This window comes from Microtus oregoni, unplaced genomic scaffold (genome assembly GCF_018167655.1).
Source record: "Microtus oregoni isolate MIOR12 unplaced genomic scaffold, Mior012 000023F_ref0000262, whole genome shotgun sequence".
Lineage (NCBI taxonomy): Eukaryota > Metazoa > Chordata > Mammalia > Rodentia > Cricetidae > Microtus > Microtus oregoni.
The window spans coordinates 17,817,062-17,835,329 of NW_024543082.1; the positions used below are offsets into that span (position 1 = coordinate 17,817,062).

At 41.4% G+C, this 18,268-nt stretch overlaps 1 protein-coding gene across 10 annotated transcripts in view; it reads left to right on the top strand.

Moving 5' to 3' along the window:
- Positions 1-17,011, top strand: part of Phldb2 (pleckstrin homology like domain family B member 2) — a 104,899-nt gene extending 87,888 nt beyond the window's left edge. For 5 of the 10 annotated variants that reach the window (XM_041673333.1, XM_041673334.1, XM_041673338.1 and 2 more), the window contains 7 exons: positions 1,370-1,405; positions 3,050-3,254; positions 6,841-6,931; positions 7,812-7,958; positions 10,041-10,260; positions 13,899-13,984; positions 15,309-17,011. In XM_041673333.1, the coding sequence (XP_041529267.1) occupies positions 1,370-1,405; positions 3,050-3,254; positions 6,841-6,931; positions 7,812-7,958; positions 10,041-10,260; positions 13,899-13,984; positions 15,309-15,449 (926 nt within the window). In that variant the 3' untranslated portion in view covers positions 15,450-17,011. Of the gene's footprint in view, positions 1-1,369; positions 1,406-3,049; positions 3,255-6,840; positions 6,932-7,811; positions 7,959-8,336; positions 8,453-10,040; positions 10,261-13,898; positions 13,985-15,308 lie in introns of those variants that run through there. The other 5 variants (XM_041673335.1, XM_041673336.1, XM_041673339.1 and 2 more) reach the window with 2 other exon arrangements.
- The last annotated feature ends 1,257 nt before the right edge of the window (positions 17,012-18,268 follow it).

Below are 18,268 nucleotides of genomic sequence, written 5' to 3' on the forward strand. Positions count from 1 at the left end.
CTGGAGTTTCCTAAGTTAGCTCTCTTTCTCCATCCCTAAAAGGAGATGAATTTCTGCTTGAGTGCTCAGATAGCTGAAGTTCAGAGATGAAAGGTGAATTCATTCAGTGTCAATTTTATGATGTCTTTGGGTTACATAAGCAGGCGCTCTGCTGTGAGCAGGACACCCCATCTTCCTCACAGAGCCTCCCTGACTGGAAACACAGGCCAGTTTGCGGCTGCTCCACTGCCTCTCCTGACCCAGCAGTCCTGGGGCTGCCTTTCTCTCAAGCTCTCCAAGCTCTGATGTTTCCTTTACAAAAAGTACCCATGCCTTTGGATGATCAGATCTGAGCTCCAGTCCCCAAACCATCCCACTTGCATGCAATTCTAAGATTACGAGGGAGAGAGCTATGTTCTCCTTTATTGACTCATTTGTTGCCTTTATTTAAATAAAACATCTTGGTATTTATTCCAGGTTGAGCTGGAACTCACAATAATTGTACTGCCTCAGCCTCTTGAGTGTTGTGGTTACAGGGGCACACCTACCATGCCACAGCCATGCCCTTATTTGTAATGGTGGGAGTATTATTGTTGAAAATTGTCTGGCAGAGAACGCCATCTCAGGTTGACAGTTGTAAGAGACACAACTCTTGTAACAACTCTTGGTTGGCAGTGTTGAGTAACTTGGTGAAGTGAACCTCGTTCACACTGGAAACGGTTTCCTTATCCAGAGGTTTTGTCATTCAAGCAGCTGTAGAACTTTAAGACCCTATTCTGCTATTGGAATGAATGTGCAAGCCCCTTGTACACAGAGCAAAACTCAGCAAATTTAGGGCTGGTCTGTGGAGCTGAGGTCCCCAAGCCACAAGTGGCTCACATTGTAGTGTAGCTGTTCTTTGTGCACATGCCTGAAAACTCTGGGTGTTTTAGTTCCCTGCCTCTCTCACCTGAAGCTATAAACTCATTTTCTTAGTCTGTGATATTTCTGAAGAAAACAAAACCCAGAATTCTGGAGATTGGAGAGGCAAGTCATGAGAAGAACGAGCCCTTCCTTTTTTTTTTTTTTTTTTTTTTTTTCTTTTCTGTCCCCAGAATGTGTTAATTCCTCCTCCGGATTGACTTTTCCTCACTGAAGAAAGCTCTTTGTGAGAGGGTGGGAGGAGGGGTTGGCATAGAAATCAAGGCCAGGGATGTAATTCTCATGCTCTAAATTACACGAATGTCTTTGAAGAACCTGTCTTCCATGTCGTTGATACCAGTGTGGAGGCTTTCTATCCTTCAGCATTGTCTAAAAGTCATAAGGAAATAATTGCGTGTAGCCTTTTCAAATAATTTCTCTTGTCATTTTCCCTTCCTTTCCTAATGAATATCTGGAAATGATGTAAAAGGAACAATTCATAATTCCAAAACTTCAAGTGTAAAAGGTAAATATCTGAGTGATGACTTCCTTGCCTTTCTTTGAAACAGTGACACAGAGGGCACACTAGGAATGCCTGGCTTTGTGACGCTCTGTGCACTGATCACTGCTGTAAGGATGCTGTGTCTGCTTCCCAGTGTGCCTCTGTGCTTTACCTCTTTCCCTAGGTCCCTGATAAGTGTCTGTAATTTATAACAGCAGATCGGGTGCAGAAATCTCATTTTCTGAGAGATACATCCATTTGAATAGCAGTTTCACATAAGGCCTCCAGAACCATACAAATACAAAGGGCACAGAAATACGCATGTCACTCATAAATTTTATATAACCTTTGAATAGATGATACTTTATTAAGGCATCATGGGTGAGGATTTCATTTCTAAACAAATATAGGTCAGCAGTTGTGGAAGCTGTTTTGTTTGGTTTATTTTATGGGTTTTTGTTGTTGTTGTTGGTATTGTTGTTTTATTTCTTTTTGTCTCCTTTAGGCCACCTTTTCCCCCCTTAATTAAAATCCTCATTGAAAGGTAGCTCCCAGGAAAAGATGCCATATTAAGTGGTCTTGTAAACTCTTAATAGGCCTGCTGTTAAATCTCTGGTTAATGGGAAAGAGATTTTTCTCTTATCAGAAAAAAATGATTAAACTATGGGAAAACATTTTGATGAACTTGGGGATTTTTCAGTTCTGTCCCTGCTTCCTGTGTATGTACGGCAGAGAATTGAAAGAAGGTAGTGTGGCGTTTAATACACAAAGGTAGCTATAGCAATAACTCCTGGTAAGGCAGTGACCTCATATGCCAGCTGTCAGAGTACAAGGGAAAAGAAAATGCCTTTCATTTACGGTGCTTTTGATCCTGTTGATACTCACATTTTCAAACAGCAGGCAGCAGTTAGCTAAGGGCTGACTGTTAGAGTGGGGAAAGGAAGGCAGTATAGCAAGGAGAAGGAGCCTGGCCATGGCAAGGATTACTGACTAGGAGTATTTTAAATAAGTAATTGGCAGACAAGAGAAATTGGAGGAGGACAAAGAGAGAACAAAAGGCAGAGAGAGAGAAAGACTATGAAAGAGACAAATGCCGACTGCATCTGAAACAGATGAAAACATTACAGACACTGAAAAACACACATTTTTCAACCCTTACCCCTGCAAAATCCACTTGCTGTTTTGTGACTGTTCCTAAAATCTGAAAGCAGTTGCAGGAGTGACTGTCCTATAATGCTGACATTGCACTGGGTATCACGTTGCCTTCATTTAAACACAGTTATTTCTAGAGGATTCTGAGCCCTTAATTGTGCTTCTGTTTCTGGGGATTGTGCATGCATGTGTGCATGTGTGTGCATGCATATGTGTGTATGTCTTTTAATGTCTTGATGTATTGCTATCATGTCTGCTGAGTTGTAGGGATGGGATTTAAGAAGTGCCAAGTGATCCCACTGACAAATAAAATCGCTCACATGATCACTTCTTTCAAATTCTTGCTCACATTGGGCATGACATTGTTTGTTTGATCTTCTTGACTTCAGACTATTTTAGGCCAGTGTCCACATTTCACGTGCAGATGTTTCTCATTGCTGGCTTGAGTGTGTAGAGTTATGGGATTCTGATCTTGATAAATAAGACACATTTACATATTTATGGCTTTCTCCTTAGGTTATAATCACCAACAGATGAGTGAAGGACAAAGACAGAAACCTGAATTTTACAGCCGCACAGCATCTGAGTCAAATGTCTACTTGAATAGTTTCCATTACCCAGATCACAGCTACAAGGACCAGGCCTATGATACGTTGAGCCTGGACAGCTCGGATAGCATGGAGACCAGCATTTCTGCCTGTTCTCCAGACAATATCTCTAGGTAAGGCTTGATGAAAACCACGTCCCGGTTTCAAACATAAACTCATCAGTTTGAGGCATAATGTATATTATAATTAGATATAAAAATACAGTGCAACACTAGAGACCTGTTTTGTCTGACCCTTGTGTTTATTGACAGTCTAAATAAAGAGCAAAGCCAATGCCAGCTCCAGTCATGTTCTGGTAGTCATGAAAATGATGTTTCGACAGAAACAGAAGGCGAAGGTGCCCACAACTGAGTAACTCTATCACTCGACACATGGCTTTTTGTGACATAATAAACCACAAAACCAAGCTTGTGTCACTAGAATTTCAGAATGGAATTACTTCTTTAATAGACATATAATTTTGGGATATTTTAATGCATAGTTTAAAAAAAATCTTCAGCACAGCAATTTTTGTTTTTAGTCCTCGATTGTTTGTGTACCAGCTTCAAGACAACTAAGGCCTGCTTCCCAGAACACCTTCCAAATAGTCTCTGTACTACTTTGTTCTGTGGACTTCATCATGGTGTCTTTCAGCATAAGGAGTAAAAGCTTACCTTAAAAATAACATGCTTTTTACAATTTTCAGATTTATTTATTTTTATTTTATGAATATGAGTGTTTTTCCCTGCATATATATCTGTACTCTATGTGTGCCTGACTCCTTTGGAGGCCTGAAGGGGACATACCTTGGAGTTACTGGCAGGCCTATACTTAGTTAATTAGTTACAGACAGCTACTACATATAGTCAAGATAGGTGCTGGGAATTTAACCCAGGTCTTCTGGAGGGGCAAAACATGCTCTTAACAATAAGCCATCCATCCAGCCCATAAGATGTACTTTCAAGGTAGTTATTGGCATTGGAGCGGGACTCTACTTTATACTCTACTTTAGTTGGTATTTTCTACTTTAGGTTCATTTTTTTTCTTGACATTTTGAGTTAAGCCCTTAGTGATATCTGACCATGAGCAAAAGTTATCTGCAACTGCCAGCACAATAGGACCAGTCCTGGGTAAAACAGCTATGGACAGTAATGGGACTGTGCACAATGACTTACCAGAAATAGTAACTCTGCAGGAATATTGTCATACAGAGATCTAAGGGACAGATGTGTCTCACCAGACACACACAAATTATGTGAAATGATGGATATGTTAATGAGTTTGATTTTTGTAATCATTTTACAATATATGCAAATACGATATTATCACATTTTTATACCATAAATATGTATACTTGTCGGTTACACTCATACTCGATAAAGCTGAAAAACAAGACAAGTAAACAAACAAAAACAGTAAATAATAAAATCTAAATGAATATAAATTGTATAAAATGTGACAAGTGAGGTCAGTTTTGGTGAATTTCTTTTGTGTATAGGTACGTGTGTGTGTGTGTGTGTGTGTGTGTGTGTGTGTGTGATGCTGAGTATGAAACCCACAGCTTCATGTACCCTAGGCAAGTGCTCTACCATTTAGCTATAGCCCCAGTCCTAATTTTTTAATGGGGGGGGGGGGTTGAAGAACTGTAATTTATTTATTTGCGACACAGTCATACAAGTGTCATCGCGGGAAGCAGCACGAAATATGCATATATTTGTATGCTCTTGTATGGCCTGCTGTAGTAAAAGGAAAAAGAAAAGAAAACAATAAAGTCCTTGTATTCTGTTTCTCAGGGTAAAGCACCTGGGTAAAAATTGGCCCCAACACATACTGCACCCAGTTGTTAGGCCTGTGAGATCCCAATGGCCCTTTGGCAGTTCCCACTCCCTTGTCTGCTCCTAGTGGGACGGCAGTTTTGAGAAGATAAGCTATGTGCTCTGGGAAACTAGGGTCCTTCATCTCTTCAGAACAGGAGCCATCTTATGTTTGATTTTTGCCAAAAATAGTTGAGGAGGCTGGATGTGGTGTCTCACACCTGTAAATCCCAGCTCTTAAAAGTCAAGGTAGGAAGTTGGTGAGTTCCAGGCCAGACTGTGACTCAAGGTTCATACTGGCCTGGGTAGATGATTCAGTCCATGTAGTACTTGCCATACAACACTGGGATTTGAATTCGATCCCTATAACCTGGATGGATGGGTGGGTGGATGGGTGGGTGGATGGATGGATGGATGGATGGGTGGGTGGATGGATGGATGGATGGGTGGGTGGGTGGGTGGATGGATGGATGGATAGAGATGATAGGTAGATGATAGATAGGTAGATGATAGATAGGTAGATAGATAGATCATACATACACACACACACACACACACATATACCTACCTACATATATACATAGAAAGATGCCAGGTGTGACAGCATAGATCTGGAATCCCAGTAAGGAGAGGCAGAGCCAGATCCCTGGGATTAAAGAGTCATTCAGTCTAATTGGGAAGTTCTAGGGTGGTGTGGGACTCTCACAAAGCTAAGTAGAGGGCTCCTGAAGAACACCATCTCTGGTCTCTACATACATGCACAGAACACATGTATCCCACGTACACACACACAGGTGTCCATGTACATATATTATTGAGTCATGCTTTATATGATGTACTCTAATGACCTGAAGGGCTCTGTGTATTCCCCTTTGTACAAACTTTTATTTTTATACACTTTCTATGAATGACAAACAAAACAGCCTGTCCATTCTCAAGTGAGCCTAGAAACAAGGTAGGGGCTTGAGTGAGCACAGCACACTGTGCAGGACACAGCAGAGCTCTCCATGAATGAAACATCTGGATATACGACCTCTGACCTAGACCCTGGCTGTTCTTGCAGCTCGCACTTTTTTGTCTTTTTCCCTCTACCTGTTGGGGTGATGTCGTTTCTAAGATGCATTTCTTTTACAGCTCTTGGATCCCTTTGTGCATTTCCCCCATTAATTAACAGGGGAGGGAAGGCTCTGACCAAAACTGACCACCCCTTACTCAGTGCGCCTGTACAAGTCACTTTGACATTGGTATCATTTAAAAAGTAAAAGGCCCACACACACAAAGTACAGCAAGCTACAGGGGCAACACTGAAGACCGTGACTTCAGACATTAGGCATTGTTTACATAGACCGTGACGATAGTCTAGTTCATACAATGATGGGACAGTCAGTAGCTGAAGGGAAGCTCACATGGCTGTCGCTGTTAGACATGAAGGCTGCATTTTGGATTCATACTTTGTAAGATTCAACTTTGCCTTCTTTGCTTCTAACCGGTTTACACTGGTCTTGTCTTGCATGCCCATTTTTGACTCCTGTACTGAGATCAATCAATCTCAGCTATGATTTTTCAGAGATGAATTGATTTACCCCTTAAGACCAATGACTCATGTGTCCTTCAAATTGTATGTTTTGATTGTGACATGAAACCTGGCTCCGTGTGTGTGTGTGTGTGTGTGTGTGTGTGTATGTGTGTGTGAGACACACACACACAAGGAGATATCTAATATGTAATTTTAGTGTGTGTATCTGAGAGACTTATCAGGCTGAACAAATGTGGTTTTCTAAAAATATATTTGCATTAATTCTTTTAGAATTTCACATATGCATACAATGTATTTTAGTCACAAAGCTCCTCCATGATTCCTCTCCTTTGGCAAATATTCTTAAGAGGTTTTTTCTATTCGCACCAGTGCCAGCACATCCAATATTGCCAGGATAGAAGAAATGGAGAGACTCTTGAAACAGGCTCACGCGGAAAAGACCCGGCTACTTGAATCCAGGGTAAGGCAGAGCTCCTGCCAGGAGCTGGTGATGGGCATGGGTCTAGGAGCCCTACACTTGGCAGCAGCATTCCTTCAAGGCCATGACTGAGCACTGTGAACTTGGGTAGCCACTCAGCCTCCTTTCCTAGCCAAATGGAAAGGTACAAAAGAGATGGCTTCAGGGCCCTTTGCTGTGCTTTTATGCCCAGGAACTTCACGTGTGTGTCTGTGTTTTTGCAGAGAACGAAAATGACAATGGATGTTTTCTACCGTGTTTCCCCTTTGCTGGCCATGTAGATGTTTTCTTGAGAAAATTGGAAAAATGTCATTTCTTTATGTGTCCTCTTGTTCTTCCCAACTCATGCTGACCTCACTATTGTGAAATTCAAAACCCCCACGTTATTGTGAGTTTATTTCAGGCCAGAATCAGAACTTCCTTAGGAATCCCCCCCACCCCCAACGCCTTTGCATCCTGCCCTGAGGGCACCTCCTTTCCTTTTCCACTTCCCACAAAGCCTCCTCTGTGACCTCCAGCCAGGAAGCTACAGAGCAATAACAGGAATTGGAAGGACCTGTGGCCTTCACCCAGGACAGTCTCCCAGAGAAAAGCCTAAACTGCATGGCTAATATTGCACAGAGGTTTGCAAGGAAGTTCGAAATGCCTGCGTGTACTTACAAGCCCCATTTTCACTGAAGACTAGTATTTAATTGTTGGCATAGATGACTTTGGGAGCTATGCAGAAGGTGATCGTGATTTATGTTAGTCCAGGCTATATACTTTAAGAAACTAGGATACAACATGAAAACTGTCTAATGATAATTGGAGTTTGAGTATTTATTAGCTGGTCCCTTCAAGTGTAGGTGTCATTTCTGCAAGTAATTCTATATATGATAATTAGGAACGGGAAATGGAAGCCAAAAAACGAGCGCTGGAAGAAGAAAAACGACGCCGGGAAATCCTGGAAAAACGACTGCAAGAAGAAACCAGCCAGAGGCAGAAGTTAATAGAAAAAGAAGTGAAAATAAGAGAAAAACAAAGGGCACAGGTTGGTCAATGTGGATACATACGTGCAGGTTGCCCCCTGGTGGTCATTTTGTAGAAGACATTCATTTTGTCTGAATACCTAGTGCTTAAGGTGTATGTGGGTTAGTATGCAGGCTGTGTTCATTTTAGAACTTCTAGAGAACTGCCAAGCAACTGACACTTTCCTCTACTCACATGTGACTCACATGTTTTATTCCCTTGTTGAGAGAGAGAGAGAGAGACAGAGAGAGAGAGAGACCTCCATCTACTCTCTGGATGCATTTCAAAGGAGAATATGTTTTGTACTGCTTTGAATATTGCTATTGGAGTAGTTTTTAAAAACACAGACAGGGGACCAGAGAGATGTCCCGGCAGTTAAGAGGACTTCTTTATCTTCCAGAGTACTGGAGTTATGCTCCCAGCCAGCGCTCATGTTCGACAGCTCACAAACTGCCTGTTCCTGTAATTCCAGCTCCATGGGGCCCAATACCCAATGGACTCTTCTGGAACAGTACTCAAGTGCATATTTACACACACACACACACACACACACACAAAATTAAAGGTTAAAAAATCAAATTAAGAATGTTAAAAAACATATATATGTATAAATAGGTGATAGCTTGGAATATATATAATATATATATATATATATAATATATAAATATATGTGTACATAGCTTATAATACTATATATATATATATATTATCTTGCAAACTAAAAACTGTGATGGAGGAAAGATTCTTTCAGGCAACCTCTAGAAGCAAACTTTCCAAAACAGGATAAACTTAAATTGTACCAGCCCACTTTCCTAGTGTGGTAGTAGTATCCCCCCCCCCCCCCACTTTTTTCTCTAACCACATATGTCCTCTTTCCTATACCAATCTATAATACTGCTCCTTCAGTTAACAAACAAACAAATTTAGGAAAAATATCCATTTGGTTTGGCTCTCTTTCTGGGTCAGTGTAGATTTAAATCCCTGCTCTCTTCACTCTAGCCGCATCATTATATATATTTCCTGAGGATAAAGAAAAAAATACTGCAGCCTGTAAAGCTCACATTCATTTCATCAAAGTTGGTCGTTCATCCAGTAGACGCAAAGGCATTATTTCCCTCATCCGCTCCAGTTGCTGTCTGGGTTTAATCCTACAGCGCCTGGCTGCTGTCTTTAAATTTTTATGTGGACTGGGACTTTGGCAAGCCTGTGGCAGCTGCCTTACAGGGAAGGTAAAACACTGAGGAAAAGTGGAAACTGAAATGGATTCTTTCATTGGACTATACTCTGACCTCTGCTAAACTCTGATGGTCATCATAAAGACAGAGAAGGTCATCCATGCCTGGAATTCTGAAGTCAAACCAAAGGGCAGAATTCTATTTTAAACTTGACTATAAGCTTTTCCTCCCACTATACGATTAGAGCATTTCCCCAGAGCAAAAGCATGCAATTATTTAGCAGAATTTTAGAGAGAGAGGGAGAGAGAGAGAGAGAGAGAGAGAGAGAGAGTGCATTAGGAAGCAGCATCCGTGGTGAACCTTGGCCCTTGCCATTAGGAAAACAAGACATCTGTGTACGTTCCCTGGGGCCTCTGCTCCCATACAGCTTCCCACTTTAGCTCAAGGATCGATTCTACCTCAGTTTATTTTAACTTCTCTTTTCAAAGAATATACCTTAACTCCATGGGATCTTCTGGGGGTCATGCCTACCATACAGTGTCTGTTCAATCAGACCGTGTGTGGATGACCTTAGAACTGTATTGTGTTGTTGTGGGGGAAGGAGCAGCTGGATGGCAGCTGTCTCACTCCCTACACGGCCTCTGGGCTGACTTCTCTGATGTTCCGCTGGTGAGGTCTTTTCATCCTCTCTTCTGCCCCTCTCAAGGAACAGAATCAACAGGCCTGCTTTCAGGCACCGCTTCTCTAATGGAGTACCCTGATTAAACGTCTGCTGCTTAGGCTCCCATGACAAGTGCTTTGTTTACCTTGGGTCCTTGTGAATTACTTGGCATCTTAAGGCTTTGGCTCTACCTGTCCTTCTCGCATCTAACATGTGATCTGAAATGAAACAGTTCTCTGTAGCGGAAATGGGTTTTGCTCTTTTCCAGGCTCGTCCTCTGACTCGCTATCTGCCTGTCCGGAAGGAAGACTTCGATTTGCGGAGTCATGTGGAGACAGCGGGCCACAATATTGACACCTGTTTTCATGTGTCAATCACAGAGAAGACCTGCCGAGGATACCTCATCAAAATGGGTGGAAAAATTAAAACGTGGAAGAAACGCTGGTTTGTTTTTGACCGGAATAAGCGGACATTTTCTTATTATGCAGGTGAGTGATAAAACAAATTGAAGCAATGCATTCAAATCTACTAAAAATAAAAGAAAACAGAAATTCATCATCTGAACCAGAAAATTTTCAAGGCTGAGACAGTAGGATCCATTTGGACCCATAAATGTGAGACTAACCTAGGCAACGTGGTGAGACCCTGTCTCAAAAAGAAAAGAAACAGAAAAAGAGAGAGAAAAGAAAGAAAGGAAGGAAGGAAAGAAAGAAAGAAAGACTGGCTGATATATAAAATAATGGCAATGATAGCTTGGTAGGCATACATTATATTTTGTATCCATATTTATACAGTTGAATATGTTATGAATTTCAATTTTTACAAATAGAAATCATGTGACTTTAAAAATGTGAATCAATCTATTCTATTTCTGAAATAACAGCCCCAATACATATTAAATGGAATGTATATTTACATTAAATTATTGCCCTTTAAACCACGAGGCCAGAGAAAATACCCCATTAGTATGTATTTACTTTTTGCCATATGTCCTATTTAGATTACACAGAGCCAAGCAGCCCTTGTTGCCAGTCGTTGAGCTGTGCTTTGTAAGGTACTCGGACCTCTCAAGTATAGAGAGTAGAGCTCATCAGCAAACTAGGGAATAAGAAAGCATTCATTAAGTGTTGAAAGCAGTTTGGGAGTCTTACATGCTTAACCATGGGAAGCATACTCTACCGAATCTTATGAAACATAACATAACTGGTTAAAAAGGGTCTGTGATGGGGCACAGTCATACATAATTGCAGTCTCATCACGCAACGGATAGAAACAGAATGGTGAGTCTGAAGCCAGCCTGGGCTACATAGCCAGAAACCCTGTCTACAAGCAACAAAATAAACGAGTTAGCATCTAATTTACTTGTGCACTGAATGCGAAACATGCCCGTTACAGACATTAGCATAGTCTAAGTCTCTTCAGCTGCTAAGAAGGGGTGGTGTACCACCCTGGTTCCCATATTTCGGGGTCACTGTGGAAGCACTTAGGAGAGCATAGTCAGAATCACAATTTGCACTGGGCATGGGATGAGAAGCCAGAACCATTGGATAAAAGGAAATATTGCCCAAGGAGTCCCAGGCCTGTGGTGAAGAAGCAGCCTGAGACCCACACCTTTCAGAGAGGGGCTCCAGTTAACTCTGAAGTTGCTGGTTAGAGCTAATGGCCTGGCCCTCATAGGAGCCTGCTTTTTGTCCGGAGTTTCATAAAGGTCAAGAGTAACAACCTCAGTGCAAATAGGAAAGATACCTGCTTCATAAGAAATCCAATGTAGCATCCATCAACACATGGGCATGGTTGTGTGGCAAGCTAGTATTTATAGACAGCCTCACTCAGAATGTTCCAACAGAGAAGATTCAAAGGCCTTCGAAGAGAGAGCATCTTCATTACCCCATGTTTTTCTGGTCTGTGAGCCTGTTTCCAGTTTTGTGTACATCAATCAGGTGTGTGGTTCAGGTATCCTACTAACCTCCTTCCCTCTAACCCATGCAAGACCTGCTTCTATTGAAACTCTGGATAGTTGATTTTTCTGTTTTATTTTAAGTAGCAAGTTTCTGGCATATTCAAAGCCCTAGTACCCAAACTGAAAAGAAATAGTCCTCCAGCTCTTCTGCATTCACTTCGGAAGTGACTGAGCAGTAGAACGGCCTTGGGTAGATGCTGCCTTGGCCCTGTTCACTGCTGTCAATCATTAGCTGTGTGTGCTCTACATGGCCCAACCCCCATCCCTTTTCCAAACACCCTCAAGCATAGGCAAAGATCCATTTCTAACCACTCACAAAGATGTAGCTCAGGCTAGCCTTGACCCTACAAAAGCCACACCCCCTTGGCTTCTCATCAAAGTAAATGGCCTCACTACAGGCAAACAGAGTGCTGAAAACCTTTAAAGAGCACTGGAACTCTGTCATGCGTGACCTTGCCCTTTGTACTCAGCTCTTCAAGAGAGCCTCTAGAGAAAACAGGCCTAGGAAGAGGTCTGTAAGCTGCTGAGAGAGAAAGTGAATTGAAGTATCTCACCCACATCCATGCTGATCCCTCAGTTCACAGTGTGGTGAGAAGTTCATGTTTTTTCAGAGTACATTCTCCCTGACGAGATGGCCTGAAAACAAAACGTCATTCCCCAGTTTTCTGCCTACAGGGAACACTGGCATTTTACTTTTGTCTCCAGATTTTAATCTTACATGTGTTGGGAGCAAACAAGGTGTTACTGCATTCCCTCGAATTAACTGCAGGATCTTTTCCAAGAAATGTTTGAAAGCTGCGCTGACCTTCTCTCTCAACTGACTCTGGCTGGAATCCACCGAGCATGGTATTAATTAAAACAATATTTTCCAATGAAGAGCCAAAGCAAACATACGCAACTATGGCCCCTGGTCAGTTATGTTAGGGAAGACTGGGTTCTGGGCCGGTGTTTATGAGCCAGCTCTGTATTAGTGGAGAAAAGGAGGCGTTTACTCAGTGAAAATACTAATATTCAATGAAGCCTGCATACGAAAAGTCTCTTTCCTGCCATGTGTTCCAGTCTCCCACTGGCAAACCTAAAATAGATTCTATACATTGTGTACACACATACACAACACACATACGCACACATACAATTTGATTTTCTCACTGTGCTAAAGCTAAAAACCTTATGGCCGTGGACTGTTAGAGAAAGCTAAGTCTGACTTACTTTCCTAACTGCTTTTACACAGTTTGAGTCCAGAGTTATCCAGACTGCTCATGTCACAGCATAGAAGATTTTTTCCTTGTGAATGTGTGCAGGTACTGCCATTGTTTCAACAGCTAAGGTGACCCGCTGTGTGGCTAGCCAGTCATTCATCAGTCTCTTGTTCAGACTCAAGCAGGACTCCTGTGTCAGTCAACACAGACCCAGAGCAGCCGCTGCTTGTGACTTCATTGCTTAAATAAATAAATAAAGTTTCGAAGTAAAACATGAGAAGAGGGTCTGTGCATCTTTAGCTGGGTTGTTTTCCTGGTTGCTCTCTAATGGGAGTGGTCTCTCCCATGTTCCTCCCAACAAGTGCTGGCAGCCGCTTCCCTTGTCCTCATACCTACACCCTCGGAAGATGGTCGTTTAATAGGACACAGAGAGGTGGTGATTGACTGGGTGGTTGTTTCAGTGGCTATTTTGTTTTGTTCTTTAATCTCAGTGCTCAGCAGGGAGAGAGAGGCAGGCCTGCAAGCTTGAGGCTAGCCTGGTCTACATAGTGAGTTCTAGGGCAGCCTTAGCTATGTAGAGAGACACTACCTCAAAATAAATAAACAAATAAATCAATGGCCAAATGCATTTAAAATAAAGGAAACATTAACCCTATTCTTGGACAGTTTCACACACGTGTAAGATGAATTGCTGTCAATCGCTCCTGTATTCACCCTGTCTTGTCCTCTACTGATCTCCTTCCCACACTCATGGCTTTTTATTTTGTGACCCACTGAGTTTAACCAGAGCCATCTATTCACACAGATGTTTGCGGCTGTCCACTGGAGCCTGATGGGCTCACCTAGGTTATCTGAATTAATCTAAGATAATTTATTGTTAGATAAATATTTTAATGAGGATAATTAATCACGAACCTGAGATTTTTCCTGTTCATCTAAAGTACTTCACACTCATATATCTTTGCAGACAAGCATGAGGCTAAATTAAAGGGAGTGATATACTTTCAAGCCATTGAAGAAGTGTATTATGATCACCTCAAGAATGCTAATAAGGTAAATATCAATTTCCTCAGTTTCTGCAACTTTTTCCCCTGGGGCCCTTTGTACTCCAGGCAACTGCTTTATCCTTAGTCCTTTTTCATGTTCTGTTTTTGAGACAGGGTCTCACTGTCATAAGCCACACATTGGGGTGACATCTGTTGGGGTTCAGCCCCCACAAAATTTGCACGTTCCAGGGTAGAGCAAGAGGATTAGAATCATTAAGCAAAAGGAACAGAGATATGAGAGAAATAAGAGACAGAAACACAGAACAGCACTGGAAGGGAAATTCAGTGAATACTGAACCTGCCCGCGTTTGTTTTCCACACGCTTACATACTCCACTCTAAAAGAGGAGGAGGAGGCAACAGATTTCCATAGCATGATATAAGGAATAGACCAAGTATCCTTCCTGCAGGTAGCCAGTCCCTGGAACCTTCTGCCAATCTCCTCTGAAGGAGCAGGAACAGCAAGGTGGAGTGGATCCACCTCTCTACTCAAAATACTAGTTAACCACACACTGGGTCAGGAGCTCGTTTGTAGCCACGCCTGTTGTCAACAACTTTGAGAGAGCAAGAATAAGTTCAGACTCTGTGACCTTAGTCAAAGAGGAATAGGCTCACACCTGTGGGTCCCCATAGTCTCACTCTGTGGCCTGGACTTGCTTTGAACTTGCAATGTCCCTACTTCAGCCAGCCTCCTGAGTAGGTGGTGTCATGAGCATCTGCAACTAATACTTGATAATTTCTGTAATTTGAATATGTAATCGAGGTAGGTTATTTGGGGATTTTAAATGATTTAGAGGTTGTGGTCTCACATGATGGACAAAATGTTCAGAACACTGCTGCAAGTTAAAATTGAAAATACACAGGGTAAATGGTGGATGTTTAGGGATAAAGTCATGATGACATAAGGAAAGGTGCTGGATGTAACGGTCTGGGAGACACTCACAAGCTGCTATGCAAGCATTTTTGAAGGGAACTATTCTATATATATTATTCTATATATAATATATATGAAGGCAGGTCATAACGTATCAGGACCTTTAAAAGGTCAGGAATAACTCTTATTATTCTCCCATCAGCTAGACACCATGCTTTACCAACTAGTTAGTGAATCTGTGAGCTCTGCATGAGAGTTCTTATAGAAAAGCCAGACAAATGGCCCATACTGAGGAAGGTGGAAGGGGCCTCCGGAGGGGAAAGTTGTAGTGTAGCATAAAATACCTTTATAAATTTCTGTCAAGGGCAGCTTTTAAAGCATAAGAACCTTCACATGCCGTTGCCGATGCTCAACTTTCCAAGTGTCTCTTTGACATTCTGTTCTTGTTTTAATTGCAGAGTCCGAACCCACTACTCACCTTTAGCGTGAAGACACACGACAGAATCTATTACATGGTGGCTCCTTCCCCGGAGGCCATGCGGATCTGGATGGATGTCATAGTGACTGGAGCAGAAGGATACACGCACTTCCTGTTGTAATGAACTCCGGCAATGGTCCACTTCAGGGCAGACCGCAGTAGTCTCTCGCAAGAATGAAGCCATATCCTGTCTCAGATGGCAAGGCCCAACAGACGTCCCTTTAGCTGCGTGCACTCAGAACTCTTCATACTGGGAAGCCTGTTGTACAAAAGAAAGCAGGACTCATGACGACAGAACTGCAGCTCCCTTGACAAACCAAAACCAAAACACTATTTTCATAAGAGCATCATTTAGATGCGAATTTCTCATACACTCTTTTTATCAGTTGATGTTGGTTCAATACACTGAACGGTTTACACTATGTCTGTAAATATGTACTTAGAAATATACTATTTTAGCACCCAAATCATTACCATTGGTAATCAGCTGCCTTCTTTGTAGGAAGTAGCATTTTATAAAAAATTAGCAAATAATAATTTAGAAGGCAACATATTTTAGACATTTTGCCTTAATTTTTAAATACTGCCCCCCAAACCAAAGACATGGCTTGCCTCCTGTTTAACATCAATGTTACTCTCTCAATACTCTTTAAAATGGATTGTGATGTCAATTCTGTAGTGCCTCCCACCACGGAAGCTACTGTGCACTTATAGTAAATCAGGTTCATAAAAAAAAACTTTTTAAAAAGGAAAAAAAAAGCTCCTTGTTTTTAGAAAAGGCCATCTCAGAAAACAGAAACCTGCAATATCTGGCAGTTGTAATTAAGGAGACTGCTTAGTGGGGGAAGCCTGTTCTGTTGAAGATGTGCTCATTCCTGGTGCTGAGAATAAAGGCAACCAGCAGCCAATTTCCTTTAGACTGCCCGCTTCCTCGTGCTCATGGGGCAGAGCTGTTAACTGCACCCTGACATGGCATAACTATGAAGCCATCTCTGGTTCGCTGAAAAACAGAACCATTCAAATATCTTTATTTTGAAGACAACCAAAATTCAAAGTAATGTTCTCTATGCTATATCTTTTTAGTTCAATCTCTACAGATAGCCTTGTTTCTAGAGCTATTTTTTTTTTATTTTAATGAAGTGACTTCGGGCAAGTCTCTTTTATAGTCATTCTCCAAGTGCCATTTATTTTAGTTGTTGTGTTTTGTGTTTGTAAGTATGAATGAACTCTTTCCGAATACATGCCGAATAGATAGAAGTAGAAAATAATGCCATTACTTACTTGTACACGTGAAATGATTAGAAATGTCCACAAAACTTTGTCAAGCCTGACTGGGTACAATTTTTTTTTAAACTTACAGTGTACTTTTATACCCATATATATGTTACCACTAATAAGATTTTGCAACTGGATGATGCCAGGTTTTACTTGAATAATGAGGAAGAAATATCATGACTGTAGGAGGTATTTTTTCAGCTGTGATTTCTGCAGCAGTCCCCTTCAACTCTTGTGATCTAAAACATTAAAATGCAATTGCTAAGATCTGGTTGATTGATGTAAAGACACAGCTTTTCTGTACTGTACTTTTCCCATAGGACGGTAAGGGTATTCTAATCAGTTTGCATGTCTGAACCTTTTAGATATGTGTGCTAAATGTATTGAGTTTGGATTAAAGTGTTGACCTGATTTCACATTTGAAAGTAATCTCTCTCTCTCTCTCTCTCTCTCTCTCTCTCTCTCTGTCTCTCTCTCTGTCTCTCTCTCTCTCTCTCACACACACACAACCTATCTGTAATATAACAGAGGATGAATTAATCAGCAAAAGCTAGCAGTAGAATCTACATAATGGTAGATATGCGCTGATATTGATTACATTCCTATCACTGACAAAATGAGGTAAACGCTGAACATCTTACATGTCACTCTCATCCGTTTGTATTGATTAGCTATTGCTTCCCTAAAAGGTGCAATGCAAACATGAAGGAAAGTCTGAGGCTTCACTTGGTGGGGACCTCTTCTGGGTGTCAGACAGAGAAGCTGCCTTCAAAAAAAAAAATGTCCTTTTACTTTTGTATGCTGATGAAAGAAACAATGACCAAGAAAAACCTTCACAACTGTTTGGCTTCAAGCTCACTACTGTCAGAGAAACGCTTTTGACAGTGCCACGAAACCACTTAGGTTTCTGATTTGTTTTGCTGGTAAGAGTGGATTGAGAAAGGAATCCATGGGTTCCCCCTTTTATGTGTATATACAGTACTTCCTTCGTTAGGATAAATCACAAGATTTTTCAAATTCTGCTACATATAAAGTACAAGGAGACACTCAAAAATAGAGTGCAGAAAGGGATGGAGGCCGACAATATCAAGGATAAGTTTGTGCTGTTAAGATACACAAATGAGGTAGAATTCATTGGATAAATTTACCTTTCTGACTCAGTTCTTTGGCATCTCTACCCATCCTGGTCCTATATCCGAACTGGCAAAATGGGTCTGTGAAAACTCCCATTTTGATCCTGGCCATGGATCATACCAATGACTTGAGAGACAGTGACCGGCAAACAGTTTTGTTGACATGGAGCTGGCAGAAGGAAGCAGAAGAACTTTCATTCAGATTCCATGGGATTTGTGGGAGTCTCATTTTAGCATATCCAGGTGGGCATCTGGCTACTTCATGCAATAATGAGCTCTCTTGATGTTTCCATGCTGTTCGCAGTCATGAGGAGTCCCTATAACCTCAAAAGGGAACATACAGCTATGCTCTGTTCCTCAATGTCTTCTCATGTTTCCAGGCAAAGATGACTTTAATTAGATAATTTAGGAATTGGGGCATAGGTAAGTGAAGCAAAACCAAAATGATTTTTTTAAAAAAAGATCTATTTTGTCTTTATTAAGCTTCTCCCGTGTGTTCTAACAGATCATGTTCTCAAGACTTCAAAGACAT